This window comes from Mesoplodon densirostris, chromosome 8 (assembly GCF_025265405.1).
Source record: "Mesoplodon densirostris isolate mMesDen1 chromosome 8, mMesDen1 primary haplotype, whole genome shotgun sequence".
Classification (NCBI taxonomy): domain Eukaryota; kingdom Metazoa; phylum Chordata; class Mammalia; order Artiodactyla; family Ziphiidae; genus Mesoplodon; species Mesoplodon densirostris.
Window position 1 is genome coordinate 113,691,115 of NC_082668.1, and position 23,651 is coordinate 113,714,765.

Here is a 23,651-nt window from a genome sequence, read left to right on the forward strand (position 1 = left end):
ATCATAAAGATCAGATCAGAAATAAATGAAAAAGAAATGAAGGAAATGATAGCAAACATCAATAAAACTAAAAGCTGGTTCTTTGAGAAGATAAACAAAATTGACAAACCATTAGCCAGACTCATCAAGAAAAAAAGGGAGAAGATTCAAATCAATAGAATTAGAAATGAAAAAGGAGAAGTAACAACCGACACTGCAGAAATACAAAAGATCATGAGAGATTACTACAAGCAACTCTATGCCAATAAAATGGACAACCTGGAAGAAATGGACAAATTCTTAGAAATGTACAACCTGCCAAGACTGAATCAGGAAGAAATAGAAACTATGAGTAGACCAATCACAAGCACTGAAATTGAAACTGTGATAAAAAATCTTCCAACAAACAAAAGCCCAGGACCAGATGGCTTCACAGGCGAATTCTATCAAACATTTAGAAAAGAGCTAACACCCATCCTTCTCAAACTCTTCCAAACAATTTCAGAGGAAGGAACACTCCCAAACTCATTCTATGAGGCAACCATCACCTTGATACCAAAACCAGACAAGGATGTCACAAAGAAAGAAAACTACAGGCCAATATCACTGATGAACATAGATGCAAAAATCCTCAACAAAATACTAGCAAACAGAATCCAACAGCACATTAAAAGGATCATACACCATGATCAAGTGGGGTTTATTCCAGGAATGCAAGGATTCTTCAATATACGCAAATCAATCAATGTGATACACCATATTAACAAATTGAAGGAGAAAAACCATATGATCATCTCAATAGATGCAGAGAAAGCTTTCGACAAAATTCAACACCCATTTATGATAAAAACCCTGCAGAAAGTAGGCATAGAGGGAACTTTCCTCAACATAATAAAGGCCATATATGACAAACCCACAGCCAGCATCGTCCTCAATGGTGAAAAACTGAAACCATTTCCACTAAGATCAGGAACAAGACAAGGTTGCCCACTCTCACCACTCTTATTCAACAGAGTTTTGGAAGTTTTAGCCACAGCAATCAGAGAAGAAAAGGAAATAAAAGGAATCCAAATCGGAAAAGAAGAAGTAAAGCTGTCACTGTTTGCAGATGACATGATACTATACATAGAGAATCCTAAAGATGCTACCAGAAAACTGCTAGAGCTAATCAATGAATTTGGTAAAGTAGCAGGATACAAAATTAATGCACAGAAATCTCTGGCATTCCTGTACACTAATGATGAAAAATCTGAAAATGAAATCAAGAAAACCTCCCATTTACCATTGCAACAAAAAGAATAAAATATCTAGGAATAAACCTACCTAAGGAGACAAAAGACCTGTATGCAGAAAATTATAAGACACTGATGAAAGAAATTAAAGATGATACAAATAGATGGAGAGATATACCATGCTCCTGGATTGGAAGAATCAATATTGTGAAAATGACTCTACTACCCAAAGCAATCTACAGATTCAATGCAATCCCTATCAAACTACCACTGGCATTTTTCACAGAACTAGAACAAAAAATTTCAAAATTTGTTTGGAGAAACAAAAGACCCCGAATAGCCAAAGCAATCTTGAGAACGAAAAACGGAGCTGGAGGAATCAGGCTCCCTGACTTCAGACTATACTACAAACTACAGTAATCAAGACAGTGTGGTACTGGCACAAAAACAGAAAGATAGATCAATGGAACAGGATAGAAAGCCCAGAGATAAACCCACGCACATATGGTCAACTTATCTTTGATAAAGGAGGCAGGAATGTACAGTGGAGAAAGGACAGCCTCTTCAATAAGTGGTGCTGGGAAAACTGGACAGGGATATGTAAAAGTATGAGATTAGATCATTCCCTAACACCATACACAAAAATAAGCTGAAAGTGGATTAAAGACCTAAATGTAAGGCCAGAAACTATCAAACTCTTAGAGGAAAACATAGGCAGAACACTCTATGACATAAATCACAGCAAGATCCTTTTGGACCCACCTCCTAGAGAAATGGAAATAAAAACAAAGATAAACAAATGGGACCTAATGAAACTTCAAAGCTTTTGCACAGCAAAGGAAACCATAAAGAAGACCAAAAGACAACCCTCAGAATGGATAAAAATATTTTCAAATGAAGCAACTGACAAAGGATTGATCTCCAAAATTTATAAACAGCACATGCAGCTCAATAGCAAAAAAACAAAGAACCCAATCCAAAAATGGGCAGAAGACTTAAATAGGCATTTCTCCAAAGAAGATATACAGACTGCCAACAAACACATGAAAGAATGCTCAACATCATTAATCATTAGAGAAATGCAAATCAAAACTACAATGAGATATCATCTCACACCAGTCAGAATGGCCATCATCAAGAAATCTAGAAACAATAAATGCTGGAGAGGGTGTGGAGAAAAGGGAACACTCTTGCACTGCTGGTGGGAATGTGAATTGATACAGCCACTATGGAGAACAGTATGGAGGTTCCTTAAAAAACTAAAAATAGAACTACCATATGACCCAGCAATCCCACTACTAGGCATATACCCTGAGAAAACCATAATTCAAGAAGAGACGTGTACCAAAATGTTCATTGCAGCTCTATTCACAATAGCCCGGAGCTGGAAACAACCTAAGTGTCCATCATCGGATGAATGGATAAAGAAGATGTGGCACATATATACAATGGAATATTACTCAGCCATAAAAAGAAACGAAACTGAGCTATTTGTAATGAGGTGGATAGACCTAGAGTCTGTCATACAGAGTGAAGTAAGTCAGAAAGAGAAAGACAAATACCGTATGCTAACACATATATATGGAATTAAAAAAAAATGTCATGAAGAACCTAGGAGTAAAACGGGAATAAAGACACAGACCTACTTGAGAATGGACCTGAGGATATGGGGAGGGGGAAGGGTAAGCTGTGAGAAAGCGAAAGAGAGGCATGGACATATATACACTACGAAACGTAAGGTAGATAGATAGTGGGAAGCAGCCGCAGAGCACAGGGAGATCAGCTAGGTGCTTTGTGACCGCCTGGAGGGGTGGGATGGGGAGGGTGGGAGGGAAGGAGATGCATGAGGGAAGGGATGTGGGAACAGATGTATATATATGACTGATTCACTTTGTTATAAAGCAGAAACTAATAAAAAAATAAAATAATAATAAAAAAAGAACACTCCTTAACACCATACACGAAAAGAAACTCAAAATGGATTAAAGACCTAAATGTAAGGCCAGACACTATAAAACTCTTAAAGGAAAACATAGGCAGAACACTCTATGAATAAATCACAGGAAGATCCTTTTGGACCCACCTCCTAGAGAAATGGAAATAAAAACAAAAATAAACAAATGGGAGCTCATGAAACTTATAATCATTCTTTATACTATATACCCTAGAAATCACACCAGTTCATAGAAAACTACTTCATCCTTTTTTACAGAAAAATATTATTTCATTGAGTGGTTGTACATAAATTATTCAACCAGCACCTTGGGTTGTTTCCAGTCTTTTCAAGTTACAACTAATGCTCAGATTCAGAACCTTGAATACACATTGCTTTCACATGTGGAGGACTCTCTTCATGGTACATTCACAGACTGGGGGTTGTTGGAGTGAAGTGGTTTTGTTAGTTATTTTCAGTTATATAATTTTGTATTAGAATTTCCAATCTACATGACTGCCCCTAATATCTTAATCCTTTTATCAACAGCTGCCACCAACCACTTAACTTTTCTTGAATATATTAGCATTTATCTTTATCCCTCAGTGTGGAGTGACTACAACTGAATATAACACTCTAAGAATCAAGTCCAAATTTGAGTAGGGCAACAGTCTCCATTGTTGCAGCTACTTTTTAATCTATTTGAGATAATTATAATTATATTGGACTCTTTGGGGCACATGCATCTCCTTATCACATAATTTTACAGTCATTTTAAACCCCTAAGTATTTTCTACACTCACCCTTTCCATTTCATAGACTTTTTGTAACATTGTAGGTTTGATCCAAATAAAATTTTCCAATTTATTAATTTTTAATATTATCTAATAAATTAGATGCATCATACCTCTGTCAATATGATATGGTCATCATTCGGTTATCCAACATACTAACCATCCCCTCCAGCCTAAGGTAGTGACAAAGTGACACAACTTTTACACAAACTCTGACAAAATAAGGCAGATGAATTTTGCTTCAAGGCACTAATAATGTTTTCACCAAATAAAAAAAGAGTTGTTTTAACGGATGTTTCTTCATGTGTTAGACCAATTTTTGTATTGGTAGTTATATATACTGCATGCCAACTATCTACTTGGTATCTCACAATAAACTGAGATAAGTATCATTAACTCTCCTGATTATACAAAAGAGGAAACTTGAGTTACAGAGGAAGGCAGTTATTTGTTCCAAGTACACAGGTGCTAAATGGCAGTGTGAGTAACTGAGCTTGAGTTCCACACAGTCCAGAATTATAATTGGCTGCACACAGCAGAACTTTAGGTGCTCTCATAGGTTACTTGCTATCTGCACTTCTAATCCTGATAAACTGAGGCTTCTTGACAGTGCTTGCTTTTGCTTTCTGGAAGCTTGTTTCTAAAGGATTTGACAAAAAAATTGGCAAGGGAATTATGACAGTATTTTTGAGACTTATCCAGTCATGAATTGGTCAAAGAAGGAAAATATTAGAAAGAATAAAAAGGGATGAAAAGATATTCTTAGCTTTTGAGAACCAAACACTTTACTCTGAAAAATTTATCTAAGTCAATTTAATGAAAAGGTAAGAAATAACTCTTTTAAAGTGTTAGGGCTCAAGGAAGAATAGTCTATTATATTATCTTTCCTTGAACTTTCTTCTCTATGATTCCAAGGTGTTTTAGAAAAACTCATATGAAAGACAGGTATTTAATAAAGGAAAAACTTAACTTCAAAGACCCTTTGAAGGAGGCATTACCATAACTAATTTACAGACCTAATATCTACACAAGGGAAAGTTTCAAGATCTAAAAAGGTCACCTCGTACTAGGAAACCAAAGTTGAGTGTGTGATCTCATTTTGCTTCCTGGAGCTTGTATGAATCTTTTCCATCTTCAACTCAATTCCTGAACAGCAAAGTTCTAATCTTTTTTCTGAGAAAATGTTTCAGGAAGCCATACCTCCTGTAAAATGCTCTGTCAAACTCAAAGGTGATCTTGGGAAATTGAGAAATCCTGCTAGAGATCTGCAATTTACATATTAAAGTTTCTGAGATATTATAAGGAAAAAGAAATCTGTTCTTCAGACACAGAGATATTGCACCAGAGATTTTTTTTTCCTCTCACAACACTGAGAAATATTTTCATGCTTTGGGGAATACTGTTCTAACAGTTCCTTCCACTAATCCTTATCCACTTTCATTCCCATCTTCCCTCACACCCTTGTCACCATTGTACCTCATCACTTCCACCCTGTAAAAGGCAGTCTTTACATAAATTGTGAGCTCCGTTAGGGCAGAGATATTGTCCATCCTTCCTGCAATATCTCCAGAATCTAACACAGCTACAGGCATATAGTAAGACTTAAATAAGTATATGAAATAAATGAATATTTGAATGAATATATGTGAATGAGTACATAGAAACTTAACATCAACCACAAGTTCACAAGTATATCCAAAGCATTTCAATCTTCCTCTCCATATACAATTAGATACACTTGTATCTCTATATGGCATTAATCACCCTGATGTATGGAAATCCACTTGTAAATGAAACATAGTTAAGGATGTGAATTTTTTATTTGATAAAGTAGGGGTTGGCAAACTTCTTCTGTAAAGGTCCAGATAATAAATGTTTTAAACCTTGCAGATTATATATTCTGTTGCAACTACTCAACTTTGCCATTATACTGCAGAAACAGCCATAGGAAGTAAGAATAAATGAATGGGTGAGGCTGTGTTCCAAGAAATTTTTATTTATCCAAACAGGCAGAGATACTCAATATCACTAGTCACCCACTAAAATGCCTTTTGGGGGGTTGTTTCTGAGAGATTTGACAAAATCTCTCAAAGAGATTATGAAAGTATTTTTGAGACTTTTATACAGCCACGAATTGCTCAAGGTAGGAAAACATTAGAAAGAAAAAAAAGGCATAAAAGATATTCCTAACTTTTGAGAACCAAACACTAAAATACATTAAAAAAAGTTGGACAATGGGAACATATGTATAACTGATTCACTTTGTTATAAAGCAGAAACTAACACACCATTGTAAAACAATTATACTCCAATAAAGATGTAAAAAAAAAAAAGTTGGACAAGTCTTGGCAGGGATATGAAGAAATTGGAACACTCAAACATTGCTGGTGGGAATGTAGAATGGTACAGCCACTTTGGAAAACAGTCTGACAGTTTCTCAAAAGGTGAAACAGAGTTAACACATGACTCAGCAATTACACTCCTAGGTAGAATTCTAAAAAGAGAAATGAAAATGTATTTCCAAAATAAACAAACAAAAATGTGTGCATAAATAGCAGCATTAATGGTCAAAAGTGAAAACAACTCAAATTTCCATGAACAGATGAATGAATAAATAAAATATGGTATACCCATGCAATGGAATATTATTAGACAATAAGAAGGAATGAAGTATTTATACATGCTACAACACATATGAACCTCAAAAACATTATACCAAGTGAAAGAAGAAGATACAAATGACCACATATTATAAAATGCCATTTATATGAAATATGTAGAATAGTCAAATATATGGAGACATAAAGTAGGTGAGTAGTTGTCTATGGATGGGGCCTGGCTGAGGGGGTGGACAGTGGAAGGAATGGGGAATGATTACTAATGTATTCAAGGTTTCTTCTGGGGGGATGATGAAAATGTTCTAAAATTAGATTATGGAGATGGATACCCAGGTCTGTAAATAGACTAAAACCTATTGAATTGTATATTTTAAATGAGTCAACTTTATGGCATGTAAATCATACCTAAATAAAGCTGTTAAAAACACACTTTTTAGAAAGTGGCAGAGTGTTTCCAACCCCTTTTCTAATTGATTCATAATGCTTCTTTGTACAAGAGAAATAATTCAATTTGCCAAAATCTGGGTTATGCATGATCTTTCAGTATTTCAGTAAAACACCCATGTATTTAACAAGAATACATACTTGCATGAACATGAAAGTCAATGAAAAGGTTTTGGTCTACTTTTCAGGCAAACCACAGGCATGAATTCAGGAAACTATCTGGATGCAAATAAAATACACCCCCCTGAGACAAGCTGGGACCTGGGACCCTTTGCTGCAGTGCTGCTTGCACCTGGACACACCTCTCCTTGAGCAACAAAATACAAAGAAACTGTATGGGACTAAAAATAACTGCGTGCATGTGCAGTTGAGACAAATTCTGGACAAAAAATATAAAGAGACCAAAAAAACCCAACTGCCACTTTTGAAGAGCCTGGAGCAAAAGCAGGGAACTGAGCATGCACCCTGCACACAACACCACATAAGGGGTGGGCAAAACACCTAAGCCACCACTCTGTCCGGACCCCTGGACACACCCCTACCCTGTATAGGGAACAAGCTTGCCCCCCACTCAGGGAGCAAGAAAGCAAGGGAAACTGTTTGTTCTCACTCCCCCCTGCTGCAGCAGGGGCCCCAATAAAGCCTTGCCTGAATTTCTTGTCTGGCCTCTAGTCAATTTCTATTGATTGGGGAAGGCCAAGAACCCTGGTCGGTGACACTACTGACCTTTGACAATGAAGCAATTGGTTTAACTGTTAACCTCAATTAGCCACTGCCCCTGATTCTCATTGTATACTTCCTTGTTTGGGTCTTTCTTGTGATTTTCTGGAGTGGCCTCTAGATTCTAAGCATGAAAGACTCTGACTGATTGGTTAATTGAGGCAGTCTCCAGGACTTGGCACTGTACCTTCCAAAAACTTCTGTTCTTAATAAATGTACATTGAAACCAGGGAAGTAAAAGGTGCAGAGCATTTAGAACTAGAAAGATTCTAATGTAGTTTAAAACTTCTAGGATCCTGACCTTTGACATGTGGCTGGTGCCATCTGAGTCTCAGTCAGCAAAATAAAATGGAATGATAAAGAATGTTTCTACCCAACTCACAAAATACATGCGAAAGATCTGTGTGAACTCTAAAAAAAAAGTGTCGTATAAATATCCAGTATAATGATTGCTGTGACTATTTTGCATAGATGTGCCTTTGTTCATTTGTCTTTGTACCTTTCAGCTTAAGTGAGGTGTATGAGTTTACACATATATAAATAAAATAAATAAATGTAAGGGTAATTATAGACTCATCTGAATGTGGCTGGGAAATCCAATTATAGGGAAATATTCAGTCACATTTAGATTATAATTATATCTAGATTGTGAGCTGCTAAAGGCAGGTGTTCTATAATCTTTGTAATCACATTGCTAGAATTATGCTTGGCATTTGGTTGGTGTTTCATAAACGTTTCCTGAACAATCTGCCCACTTATATTATTAAAATAAGTGTATTAAAAAGCATGATTCAAGTAAGAATTCTTGGAAGAAGAGTCTCAAGCCTTATAGTAGCAAGGATTTTAATCTGGAAACCATGGACCCCAGGATAAGCTACAGGGGTTGTTAGCCCTGAAATTATATGCAAATATCTGTGTTTATGTGCTTATTTGCATTTTGCTGGGTCCATGGTTTGATCAGATTCCCAAAGTGGCCTATGGCTACCCACAGTATTAAGAATTATTTTACCAAACTGTTGTAACTCCTTCAACATCAAGATAAAAAATACAACGTGCTTGCAGTTTAGGGAATTCATCTTTTCCTTTTCTGATGCCAATTACAACATAAAGACTAAACGCATGAAAAGTAATCACTACACACTGACTGAATGATAATAGGTCATGCTATACTCCACATATAAAGAACAAGCTTTTATATTCAACACCTACGGGGACATTTTTTTTCCTGCAGTGGAAATGGATTTTTCTTCAGTTGACTTGATGATCAACGGGTTATATTTGCAGGCAGCTAGTCTGGAATGACTTAGACAAAGGATTCAGGAGAGGAATGAATTCATGTTCCTACAACACAAGGACATTTGACTATAACCACCTTTATAAAAGCCCCATGCACTCATTTCATGGTAGGAGTAATTGTTTGGTTCCTTTATTAGGGCTTCCTTTGTGAGATATTTTTGAAAATGATCCCAGTCCCTTTAAATCAGTATTTCTCAAAAAGTGTTCTGTGTTACACCAGTTCCAGGCAACGTTAATAGGTATTATGAAAACACATTTAATATTTCCTAAACGTGACTGTCCTTGGAATCCTTGAGAGTCGGTTATTTTTGTACTATACTTTGAAAGCACTGCTTTAACTCAAAGGTGAGGAATGCAAAATAATTTACAGGTCATCCAAGAAAGTTAAAATTAATTTGCCCTTAATAGAGATAAGAAATTTAATGAAAGTCTTCTTAATGCCAAAATGGAAAAAAATAACAAACAAAAAAAATTCTAACAGTTAAAGAAACCACTCTGTCTTAGAGGTATTCATTATCTTTGGCAATGATCTTTTTTTCTTTAGAATAAACTTTATAGAGTATAAAGGAAAATATCTCAAAACAAATAGAATATATTCTCTTTTCTTCTAAAGAAGGTCAAGGCCATAAATACTAAAGGTGTAAAGGAATATGAAAAAATATCTATGCGTGCTCAAGAGCCAATTCAGGGAAAAAATATGAGTCAATTGATCTCTAGTGCTTACCAAGCCACCTCAAGTAGATGGCACTCCATATGGTGCTAAGTTCACTTAAGGAATCATGTTGAGATTGTGAATATACCCTCAGAATTATTTTTTCCATCCTGCAATTTACATTTTAGATTATATATTATAGAATTCCATTACAGAAATGTTCCTTACATGTTTAAAACCCCTGTTTTACCATCCAGGAAGCTTACAACCTACAGAAATAGAAAGACAAGTCAATGAAAAAATAATGTATCTCTAAAATGAATGGGGCTCATCTTCCCTTTTTTCCTACTTAAAAATGTCCCATGTCAACTGCATATCAATAAGCATTGCTTGTTTATTATCAAAGGCAAGTAAAACATCATGCACTTGAAGATTTATAGCTAGAAATAAATACTATTATTAAAAATGTAATATTTTATAATAGAAGACTAGTTGCAGTATTTATGCTTATTTCCATTTCTTTTGAACACTGACATTTAAGTTTTTTAAAAAGGCCCAAATTTTTTTTAAGAAGTGTTGGAAATTGTATCTAAAATAGTGTAAAAGTTAATTGTTACTCTATAATCCAAAAAGAGATGTTTGAGCACTATAGTTCTGTGCATCTTTTTTTTTTTTTTTTTTTTTTTTTTTTTTTTTTTTTTTTTTGCATTTGGTGTTTGGACTGGGAAAGATTAGGATTAAATACAAGAAAGGATTTCATGTCATATATCAGTGTTGTTGCCATCTCTTTACACTAAATGCTAACCATGTCATTTTGAAATATAAAGGGCAAATTATGTTTTCAGAATGGGCTTTATATCTCTGGAGGTGTTTATGATTTGTATTATTTGGAAAATTTTCCTCTTATAAGAAATGACCCTTATAGAATCAGTTGACCATACTTTCCAATTTTTGCCTGCTCTACTGGTGCAATTATAAATAGAACTTTCCTTATTCTGAAAAAGTGACTTGACTTGGACAATAAATTATATGGCCACTCTATCCTAATACCATATTTTCCATAGAAATTATCTAAATAACTGGGCAGAGTTATGATTACACTATAAGTTTCTGGAACAGAAGACATTATTGATCATTACTGTATATGAAGAAATAAAAAAAAATTAAAAATGCATACTCTTAAGCCAATGGATAGAAAATTATGACTCTCTAAGCAGTCCAAAAGTATCAACTCAACCAGAATTGCTAATACAGACAGGTAAAAATTATGGTTTCTCCATAAAATATGACAAACTTTCTGTCTAGTTGACAGTGTTTTGCAGGTTTCTTTTCTAACCATAACATTTTACCTTTGGTTTCTTTTATTTTTCTGGGTGACCATGTAAGATATTTTAATCTGAAAAGAGTGACAGGCTAATGTTCTATAAATCCTACTCCATACTTCCAGTAGGGGAACTAAACGTCGGTAGCTACAAGTTTCTGATGGACCGTCATACCTCTTTAAAAACATCGCTATGTATGCTAAGACTTAAACATAACATTATTCTTTTGAATATAAAATATGTGTGGGTTTGCATGCAGAAAGCAAAGAGATAAAGTGGAAAGGCGGCTAGTTCAGCACATAATGGATGACTAGATTCCAAGTTCGAACCTGGCCCTGTGCTCTGTTTGGGAAGCAAGGACTTGATTTTCAGGTAGTAAAATTCTCCTGCCATTCTCCTGGAGGACAGCTGATGTAAATCAATGGCAGTGAGCAAAGATTTCAGGAGATGAGGATGCCCATCAGTAAAGCAGCAGTGGCATCACATTCCAATATGCTCTTTATGAAATGCAAAGCTACTTCACTTGGAGGGCAAAACCGAACAGATGGAATAAATCTTTCGTAATTTATGTTTATTAAGAATATATCTTCAACTCTGGAGCCCATTTCAATATCTTTTACAAATTTTACAATTTATGCATTTATCTACTCCATCAAAAAGTAACCAACTCTCAGGTATCCATTCCCTCTGTTGCTGGAAAACAAAGTTAGAATGAAGTCCTATCTTCAGTGAGTTTATTGAAGAAAACAGAAAAGGAAATGACTGAACTCAAATGACTACATGTGTTTTTTTTTTTTTTTTTTTTTTTCCGGTATGCGGGCCTCTCACTGTTGTGGCCTCCCCCGTCGCGGAGCACAGGCTCCGGACGCGCAGGCTCCGGATGCGCAGGCTCAGCGGCCATGGCTCACGGGCCCAGCCGCTCCGCGGCATATGGGATCCTCCCAGACCGGGGCACGAACCCGTATCCCCTGCATCGGCAGGCGGACTCTCAACCACTTGCGCCACCAGGGAGGCCCTACATGTGTTTTGATAGACATTCACACAGAATAAAGCAGGTGTCACTAGCAAAGCCCATTCACAATTCCTGGGGAATAAAAATAGAATCTGGGTGATAAAATAAAGTCTAACCTTTTTTCCCCCTTGTGCTCGGTCTAGTTTCACTTGCTCATATGGTGTCACGTGCAGACGCCTCACACTCAGAACTTCAGACCAGAGTTCCTGGTACGAAATGACACCTCAGCTCCCGGACCATGTGAGGAAGTGCTACACACGACACTGCAATTCAAGATGGTGGGGGCAGGCCGTGTGCAGAGATGCTGCAATCTGGAGCATGAGTAACACGCATGGGCCCAACATGCAAGAACTCTGCCCAGACGCGCAGGCTCAGCGGCCATGGCTCACAGGCCCAGCTGCTACTCGGCATGTGGGATCTTCCCGGACTGGGGCACGAACCCATGTCCCCTGCATCGGCAGGCAGACTCTCAACCACTGCGCCACCAGGTAAGCCTCTGGGTATTGATCTTTTATGAAAAGGATGAGTGCACTGTAGGAAGATATGAAGTACAGGCAATGCCATGCTAAGAACATTAGACTTTTTATTATAGAGAATGGGGGCACATGAAGTATTCTAAGCAGGGAGCTAATATGTCCAGACCTGAATTTTAGAACGATAAATGGTATGAGTGATTGAAAGACAAGTGAGCAGGACTGCAATACAGGTATTTAATCTAGTCTTGGGAAGGCAACTTAATGTAGGTGATATCTGAGCTAAAGTTCAAAGAATGAACAGGAGCTAATCAGACAAAAAAGTCATTATAGAGAGAAGGAAGAATATTAGAGGAGCAGAAACATTAAAATTTATGATATAGCATAAAGGTAGTGGTAGAAAATTGTGAGAAATAGAACTGTAGGAAAAAGTACACCCCCAAACAAGAATATTAATTCCATATATCTCTCACCTCTATTTAATTAACACTTGCTACTTTTTTCTAATTGTACAGTCAAACAATTCTCTAGTATAATCTCCATTTAGATTCTCTCTGGAAAGAGAAAGGAATAGAAATTCAGGATGAAATTTCTAATTCCATGTTAAATAATTGACTCCATTTTTCCAGATCATTAGGTTTGGCATTAATTTTCTTAATCCCTGTAAATAATTGCAATAACCTTAAAGAGATATGCTTTCCCAAGGAGAAGCAGTGGTTTCCAGATCTTTGTTTAATATTATTTATGTTGCTCCACCCTTTCCTTTAACAATTACTCTTCTGCTTGAGTTTATATTTTCATAAATAACTACAACAATTTGAGAATACATTTACTTTGTAATGCTGTGATCACATAAGTGGAATTTGTATTCACCTAGTCTATGGAGTCACATGTGACGCAACTTATAACTCCATGCCATTCTAGAATTTATAATCAGTCAATCAGATAAGATAAATAATTTTTTTCCCAAAATATGTGCTTCTATTTTATAGAAGTAAAAGTCTGAAATGAAAAAAGAAATGTGCATTCGTATGTATGTGTGTATGTACATGCACATGTTTAAAATGGACTGAATTAATATAGTAATTGGCCAGCAAATTTTCAGATATAATACAAATATAACCAGTTCTATAACTATAATCTTACTACTAAATATTTGTTTACTTTCGTATTGCTTTCATGGTAGTTTTATAAATTTCAGTATCTGTTAACTTTTTTTCAAATTTGGTTTGTTCCTTTTCACAGAGGAAAGAAAAAATTTGAAATTTTTGCTCTCATTTTTCCTCATTTGCTTAACATCAGAGTTATTTAATTTTACTTTAAAATTTTCTGATCCTGACATGTTCTTAATTCCTCCTTTACAATTTTATTTATTCCTGATTTTCCCTAGCCATTTTTGGGGTTATTCTCCACCCTGATGGCTCTTAGCCATTTTTTAAAATTTTTACAAGGGGAAGTGGCATAGGGGAGGATGAATTAGGAGTTTGGGATCAGCAGATACAAACTACTATATATAAAACAGATAAGCCACAAGGTCCTACTGTATAACACATGGAACTATATTCAATATCCTGTAATCAACCATAATGGAAAAGAATATGAAAAAGAATACGTATACATATATATATATATATATATATATATATATATATATATATATATATGTATAACTGAATTACTTTGCTGTGCACAAGAAACTAACACAATATTGTAAAACAACTGTACTTCAATTAAAAGAAAAAAAAGAAAAAAATTTACACACCCAATAGTTTATCACTTCTTAGAACCACTGATGAGTCGGAAAGCACTTCTCTAATAGAGATAGATAATACAAGCCCCCAGGAGGGGGGAAACATTCTCATTATCTCACTTTTTTTTCTCAACTAGAGTCCATTTGCTTAAGAATCTGTGGACAAAAAGATTACCCACTCATTGAGCTGGACAACACTGAGCACTTGGAGAGTGTTTGGCTAGAGATGAAGCAACTCAAGTGAACAAGCATCTTATTTGTGATGACTCCTGGAATTACAGCAGTTATCATGTAAGCTTCACTGGTCACAATCCAACAAAATATATGTTTTTAATGTGCATATATTTGTTCTGAATTGCAATAATTTTAAATAGATTATCTCTTTACTCTGCCTTTGCCTTTGTGCATATATAATATTTATACTTAAGAAAGGGGGTAGAAAATTTTATATAGGGAATTGTAAAGCTATTTGACTAGTCCACATAATAATTTAATATTTATTTATTTATTTATTTATTTATTTATTTATTTATTTATTTTTTTTTGTGGTATGCGGGCCTCTCACTGTTGTGGCCTCCCCCGTTGCGGAGCACAGGCTCCGGATGCGCAGGCTCCGGATGCGCAGGCCCAGCGGCCATGGCTCACGGGCCCAGCCGCTCCACGGCATATGGGATCCTCCCAGACCGGGGCACGAACCCGTATCCCCTGCATCGGCAGGTGGACTCTCAACCACTGCGCCACCAGGGAGGCCCCAATAATTTAATATTTATTATCCACCCAAATATTATTTTATACTTATATAGCTGCTACCCAGGTACCAAAAAAATCTCCTACCTTATCTCCCTCAAAAGATGGTCTCTGTCCTCACCGTGTGAGACTTGCAGTCTGGTTGCCTAGTGCCATTAAAGCAAGTCACTTAACCTCTCCATGAGAGAATTCCTTTCCCTATAGAATTGTGGAGTTCAGAGAAATTTTCAATCAACAGTCAGGCTACTGTCAGGAGGTACCTGGAAATGTGCAGGATTGATTTATGCAGTCTGAGTAACTGGGTGCCTGAACGACACTAGACAGCGGGTCCGACCGTGTACATACACAGCTCCACCCAGTGAAGAACTATCCCATCTAAACTCTCTCAGCAATTTTTTTAATAGACGTAAGCTGAGAACTGATCTCTAAAGTTATATTCAATTCTGAAATTGCATAAGGGATAAGTTTTTACACTGATGATGGTAGACCTTTCAGTTTTCTGCTCATCCCCTTTGGCCCTGATCATTTCAGTGCAGGCCCTGAATCCCATCTGATAATACCTTTGTTATTCTGCTCCAAGCATCTCTTGGGCCTCCCCTTCGGCAGTCCACAGAAGTGGTTGGTAATGAATGTCTCTGGGATAGCCTTTAAATCAAGGATTGAATCCACACTTCTCCCTCCTGTGGGCAAGCGTGGTGATGTCTCTCAAGTGTGTTGTTCTAATATCATTTCCCAGAGCTTCTCAGAGGGTTAAACTCCAGGTGCCCGGAGTCGAAGATGCTTGACTCTATACCCTTTACCCTTTCCTTCCCAGTCCTACTTTCTCACTGGAATTTCTTAAGATCACCTCCAACTAATCTACTTCTACTGAAATCCATGCCTATGTCTGCTTTTGTGGGAGTCCAAATTGAGACAATTATGTATTAGCTGTAAGTATTAAAGAGGCTCAGAGAAGGGATGTGTCTTAGCAGTATTTGTTCGAACTGTCAGGAATGGAATCACTGAAAATGGAGGCTTATGTAAGGGATCTGAAGTGGAAAAAGGAGAGGAGAACAATGGAATATTGAGTCAGCTCTATGCAGACTATGACTTTGAATCCCAGTGCAGATTTTACACCATGGAGGGGCAGTAGCTATATTAGATAAGCAAGTAGAAGCACTTAGCCATAAAGAACTCATGGACATTGAGACACAGAACTGCTCTGATGATAAAATAACACAAGAGTTTCTATACACAAGGACCAAAAGATATTCTATCAGCATATATAAATCAGAAACCACAGACACATTATTACAATGTTACCCTTCACATACTTTCTGAGTGCTTATGGAACACGGGACTAAGCATTGGGATTTCTTGAACTTCACTCATGAATGAGGCTGGCCAACTACCAAAAGAAAGAGTACCATGCCAAGAACTTCCCAAAAAAGGAAAGATTCACTTCCTATCTATATAAAATAGCATCCAAATATCTGGGTCTCCTAGAAATCTCTTCAGCATCAAGTCACAGAAACAAACCACTAAATACGCTGAGAATGTAATTCCTTGAGGTCTTGGATAAATATGCATCCTCCCAGCAGCAAAGTATGAAAGTCATGTAGCAGCCATAGTTACAATCATTAAACAAAGAAACACATTCTTTATGTCCCATTGTATACAGTTGATTTATCAGTCTTGCCTAGTGGTAAGATTGCCCCTAATATTACCAGTTGTGATATTGTTATTGTGATTCAATGGAAAGTTATAAAAGGGGTAAAAAAAATACATGTGTTCAACATTTTTAATGCATTTAACAGTGTTAGGTGTATCAATATCTCTGTTTTATAATTTCATATAATTTCGTATATATAGTTAAAATGTATCATTATATCAATACATAGCCTTATAAGAGAAGTGCTATTAATTCCATTTTGCAAAGGAGGAAATTGAGGCTCAGAGACATTAAGTAACTTTCCCAGAATCACTATAACTATGCATTGCAGACATGAGATTACAACCCAGGTCTTTCTGCCTGCAAAACACATACTTCCCACTTGCTACATTTGGGCAGAAGATATCAGCATATGAGAAGCTTATTGGTGGGAACTAGAGAGATACATTCTACTTCACTATACATATGGAAGATATGAGTAACTGAAATTATAGTTATGAAATTGTAATGCATTTTCTAGTGGATTTCACAGAAATATATAACTTGAGACTTGAAGTCATTTAGTCAATCTATATTTGTAAAATAACCCTGCAAATACTCCCAACTAGAAACTCATAAGAATAATTATCACACTAAGCTGAAGCACTGGTATATTCTAATCAAATGCTCTTGGTTTCCAGAATGGCTTTCCATCTTTGGTCTGGGGGGAAAATCATGGCAAATATCACCAAATGTTTTTGTTTTTTTTTAAATTAATTTATTTATTTATTGACAGCTTTTTTTTTAAATTAGTTTCTGCTTTATAACAAAGTGTCACCAAATGTTTTTAATACTGGGTCTTATTTTTGTAAATGAGATGCTGTTTGGGATATTTTATGTCTCACAAAGATGTTAATTTGATCATATTAAAAAGAAGTCAAGGACATAGGGAGAAGCTGATGGGGATATAAAAATACAAATTTCAGTCAGACACACGTTTCACTACTTTTCTACAGTTGTCTGATTAGGGCCATAAAAAAGTGTCACAAGTGGGCATCGTTTTCCTTCCATATTGTAATATATCTCATATACCTAGAAATGTATTCTGAATAGTTACATTTTCTCTACCATTTGATCCAGCAATCCCACTTCTGAATATTTGTCTAAAATAATTGAAATCGGGATCTCAAAGAGCTATCTGCACTCCCATGTCCATAGTTCACAAGAGCCAAGGTGTGGAAAACCTAAATGTCCACTGATGGGCAAATTAAAAAAAAAGAAATGTAGTATACAGTGGAATATTTTTCAGCCTTAAAAAAGGAAGGAAACTCTGCAGTATGTGACAGCATAAATGAACCTTGAGGACAGTATGCCAAGTGAAAAAGCCCTGTCACAGAAAGACAAATGCTGCATGATTTCACTTATGTGTAGCATCTAACATAATCAGATTCATAGGGGGAGGGGGAAATGGGCATGAGAAAGATGAATAAGTTTTAGGAATCTGCTGTATAGCATTTTACTTATAGTCAACAATAACGTATTGTACCCTTAAACATTTAAGAGGGTAGATCTCACGTTAAGTGTTCTTCCCATATTAAAATAAAAATAATCAAGTGAAACAAAGGGAAAAAAAGAAAAAAAAGCATAAATCTAGTATCTGTGAAGATACCAAACTGAGAGTCAAGATATTTATATTCTAGATTTGGTTCAAACCTTCATTCTCTAGTCAACCTTGAGCAGTATTAGCACCCAGAGAGATCTTAGAGGCCATCACGTTTAGTGCTCTCATCTTACAGATAAAAAAAAAAAAAAAAAAAGAAACTCCTGAAAATGAAGTGACTGACTGAAGGTAACCCTACTAAAAAAAAGCTAGGCTAACACAGGGATTAGGGCTGCTGACTCCAAGATTAGTGCTTTTTAAAAACATTGTACGGGCTGTTTCCTTTGCCTTTATGATATGGCTTCAGCAACATCATTCCAAAGCTCTAAAATTCGATTATTTTATGATATGAAGATATTCTCATATCTGTAAGCTACAATAGATGAAATGAGAGAAATCTGAAACCATACATTTTTTTTTGGAAGAAGTTAGAAAGTTATATTGCTATAAAGGAGTTTCACTTGAAGAAGAAAAAATCGGTCAGCTTTGTATTCAGAGCCTGGGATCAACACTAAATTCTGTCATCAACAAGGCTGGGAGAGTAGGAAAAATAAAGTTTCAGAATCAGGCTTCTCACAGAAATGTTGGGAAAACCATAATTTCTGTGGCACTGGAGTAGCCTCCCTAACATGCTATATTTCATTTCCTGGAAGATACTAATTTACTTTTTGAAATGTTCATTGCTTAGATTAAGATTGAGTTTTTGAAATGTGTTCCCACATAATTTATGCAGGAGAAAAATAGGCTCTTCCATCGAGCATATTAGTATTAGCAAATTGGTATTCTACACTAATTTGAAAATGATCTATTTTACATAATCATTTTACATTTCACTCCCCTACTGAAAAGTTAGGATCTTGGTTATTTTTTTTTCTCTTTCATTTCCTGCGTGAAGGTGTTTTATGCACTAAAATTCAAGAATATTAGTCACACAATCCAGCTTTTATTAAAATTCTATTTCCTTTTTGCTGTGAGAATGCAAACTACATTGACCTGATATAATATAGATATGTAGGAGAAAAGACTTATGTCTTAAGATACTAATTTGCAACCACTATCAAGTGGGTGGATTAATTTATTGACATGCCTAGGAATATCAATGTTCTGTTAGAAGTATGTTTTCTAAAGATATTTATTTTGGCCAATATTGTTTCCCTTTTTTTTTCTCTCTCTCTCTCTTTTTTTAATTTTTTTTAGCTTTTTTCTACCATCATACAAAGTACTTGCAGTTTTGCAGTTCTCTTAGAGACAATACAAATCAGACAATTCCAAATACGCATATCCTGCTTACACCAGGGTAGTGGTGCTGGGGAGCAGATAGAATTTAAAGGATGCTTATCCTCAGGTAACTGAAGAGCTCTTTCAATAATTAAGCTGCTGAATATTTACAAGCATTTTTAAGAAGAGAAGATACAAGATGTGTTGTTTTATTTACATGGGTAATTACAAAACTCATTATTTTTCAAATACTGGGGTCTTTGCCCATGTAGCTCTTAGTTAGCTGTGGTGGGATTGGTTCTACAATTTACTTCATCTTGAACACACACACACACACACACACACACACTTATACTGCTTGTGGTAGCTGGCCTCCAAGATGGCCCCCAAGAGCTTCTCCCCTGGTATTCTTACATCAAGTCCTTTCCAACCATGAATTTGGAGTTGATCTCAGTAACTAATAGCATATTGTGGAAATAATTTGTGACTGAAGAGACTAGTCATAGAAGACATTTCCTCTACTGCAGGCTCTATCTTGAAGCACTCACTCTGGGGAAAGGCAGCTGCCATTCCTGAGCCTTAAACAGCCCCATGAGAGAGGCCCATGTGGGAAAACCTCCCACCAACGGTCTACCTGACATCCATGGGAGTGAATCATTTTGGAAGCAGAGCCTTGAGCACCAGTCAAGCCTTGATGACTGCAGTCCTGGCTAACATCTTAACTCTAACCTTATTAGAGATCCACAGTTAAGCTACCCCCATATTCCTGATCCACAGAAACTAGGTGAGATAGTAACTCTTTAATGTTTGAGGTACTAAATTGGTGGATAGTTGGCTTTGCAGCAATTGATGGCTAATACACAGCATTTTCTTGATTAAAAAAAAGTAAATATTCTCTATTGACTTCCCACTAAAGAAGACAAGGACGTAGCTCTCATATATTCACCCTCAACCTCACTATGAACCACTTATTATTCCCCATCCATCCATCTCTCCATCCAATATAGGTATATTATCATTTTAATAAGTAAATATTCAGTAGTTTCACTATTAATGACAGCATCAATATTCTCCAGAGCTGAGCCATTAACTACATTTTTTTTTACTCAAAACAATTTTGGTTTCACTAAAGTAAATAATTCATTCTTTAAAACATTCTTTAAAGTATTCTGTGTAACAAAAACTAAATTATCCCAAAACTCTCCAAATAGATAGTAAACGTTCCACACAATAGGCTCTAGTATTCTACCAGAGTGTTTGCTTTTATTTATTTTTACTTATTTTCAACTGGGACTCATTGTGTGAGAGCTTACCATTCTCTTGATTTTAAAATGGCATCCTGGAGTACCTTTTCACTACCACCTGGATAATTCACTTTTCATGTCTCCCATGAGAGATCCTATGACTCCTGAAAACCAATCTCATGCCTTCTTTCTTTGTGATTTTCATATTTTTTTTCTGAAACATATTGTCTAGTAGTTTCCTGAGAAAGTCAATGTTTTTTGAGATTTGTAGATCTGAAAATGCCTTCATTCTAACATCATGCTCTACTGAATAGGTATGAAGCTCCAGCTTGGGAATAATTTTCCTTCAGTATTTTGAAGGTATTCAGTACTTCCCAATGTCTTCTATCATGTAATTTTGCCACTGAGAAGAATCTTTCTGATATTTCAGCCTCTGTATTGCCAAATCTATTTTCTCCTCTGTAAAACTTTAGGGTCTTCTTTTTCTTCTACATTCCATAATTTCATAATTATGTGCCTTTGTCTGAATCTTTTTAACCCCATCCATTGTTATTGGTACTCAGGCAAGAAATACATACTTTTAAAATGTAGAAAATTTTAAAAATTATTTTGAAAATAGTTTCTTTTTCATTTTCTCTCTTCTCTCTTTCTGGAATTCATATTAACCTTTATGGATTGGTCTTCTATGTGTTTTAATTTTCCCTTTTATATTATATATATAATATACATTATTTTTCAACATCTTTAACTTTAATAAAATTTGTATTACTTGTTAAAATACTGTATCCATATTTCTTTTAAATTTCCAACACTTGCTTTTCCTTTTCCAAGTGTTCTTTAACACCACATCTTCCCATTAATGAAAAATTTTAGAAAATTTCTCTGCAGATATTAATGATAGTTTTTCATTTTTTCTGCTTCCCACAATGTCTCCATTACTTTCACATTTTATATCTCTAGTTTGCTTATTATTGTTTCTTTCATGGTAGAAGCGTATCACATTATCTGATCACCACAGAATCATTCACATTTAATAAAAAGACACTAAAGGATGATTGGAAATTCTTATCACAGACACAGTTTGAGGAATGGTGATTCTTACTGTAGAGTGACCAGAGTCATTTTATTTGCGACAAACTATGTGGCAATATCTGTGCATCTTTTCTCTTAGATTTCTTAGACTTTCAGATGAGAGTCTTCCAAGTTGTTTTATGAGACAGTACAGTTAGCAGGTAGAGGTTTTGCCTCTCCCCAGAGTTTCAGTTGGGGAGAGGAGTGGGAGATGTGTCATCATTCAGGATATAGACTAAGTATCACTTTCTGCTGTTTAATAAGCACTTGTTCCTTCAGCTGACTTGGCATCTCCAAGGCCAGATACACAACTGTGTTTTTATTCTACCATCTTTAATTAGAAGTCTAGGCTACTCCATTTTGGAATATCTCTAAGTTTTAGAATAGTTAAAATAAAATATATTGATTTTGAATTTAAATTAATCTCTCCATGATTTCTACATTTTGAGTCTGAGCCTGATTCCTGGGTTGCAATATAAGATATATCTACCCAGGACCCAACTTTTCTATATTCCACCCACTAAAGTGTCCTCATTTACCATATATGAGACACTGAATATATATGTTGGGTCATGTGCTATAAACAGGTGTGATGTGGAACTAACAATCGTGAAAAAGATAAACATTAAACATGTAAAAAAATGAATTGATAATATTAGGTTATAACAAATACTAAAGGACAAACAAAAGGGACAATGCAATGGAAGGATTATCTGCTTTTATTTTTGCACGTTGCTTCTAAACATGCTACTGAAAATGATTTGAGAATGTTTTTAACAGCCACAACATGCTATTGACTCATGTTGTGCTAAAGGTAATCAACTAAAATTCTCATGTATATTTTTTTCATATAAACAGTCATTAAATAGAATCTCTCCCTGTATATTTGTGTAAATATGTTTGCTTTCATTTGTTTGTTTTTACTAAATGTGAGTTTTTGTACCTATTAACATTAAATTTCCTGTTGTGAAGAAACATCTAATTTCTTACACTATTGAAATATATTTGAATTCATTTGTATCATTTTTCTTTTCAAGTATAATGGCCAAGTCTACCACACCTGCATACATTATACCTTCTCTGACATTAGTATTCAAGTCATTGACATGATGGTGGAAGGGATCAGGGCAAAGACATGAGTACCCATCTGGGCTAATATAACTTCATTAATCAACTTTAGACTTTAGCTTTGTTGTTGTTGTTTTTTAATTTTCTGTGAACCTTTGGTTTTCCTTCTTAGAACTCCTTTCTCCCCACTTTTAGACAGAGGAGTCACAGACTGCTCAAGAGCCATCCCAACCTGAGCTGGTCAAGGGCTGGACTGCATTTGAACAGTTCTAATTGAGGCAGAAAAGGAAAATTATAAGCTTTCATTCTTTCTCTTCTTTTTGCCTGATATGCTATTCATCACTTATCTCTCAAAGTGGTAGAGGACATGCGTTTTTATGAACTTAAAAAAATAGGTACACAGGCCCTATTTCTATTGCAGGAATACTTATATCAGCCTCTTACTGGGCAAGAAGAAACCTCCTTGAGGCCCAGCCCAGGAAATCAACACTGGCATTCACATCCTGTGTTTTTAACTTTGAATTTTGTGATATCTTTACAGCAGGATTGAGTCTAATGAACAGAGATGAACCTTCTTCCCTCACTGCTTGAGGATATTCCTTCAGAAATCCTAGGCTCATTTGAACTCAAAGTCTCCACTATCAGGTTGAGAGTCCATCAAACAAGTGTTTGAGTAGCTGTGATCTGCTGCCAGATCCAACAATCCAGCAGCTCTCAAGAGGAAAGTGAGAGAAACAATTCAAAGGAAATTAATCAGTACCCAGTGACAGGTTACACAGGATGAAGTA

The 23,651-nt window shown here is 35.8% G+C and overlaps 1 protein-coding gene across 2 annotated transcripts in view; it reads right to left on the minus strand.

Annotated features, from left to right (window-relative positions):
• Positions 1–23,651, minus strand: part of DPP10 (dipeptidyl peptidase like 10) — a 689,759-nt gene that overhangs the window by 230,003 nt on the left and 436,105 nt on the right. The window contains exons 7-8 of one of the 2 annotated variants that reach the window (XM_060106085.1): positions 15,220–15,232; positions 10,059–10,093 (exon numbers count right to left, since the gene is read on the minus strand). The exons of the other annotated variant lie outside the window; for it this stretch is intronic. Coding sequence (XP_059962068.1) covers positions 10,059–10,093; positions 15,220–15,232 — 48 coding nt within the window. The remainder of the gene's footprint in view (positions 1–10,058; positions 10,094–15,219; positions 15,233–23,651) is intronic. 2 annotated transcript variants of the gene reach the window in all.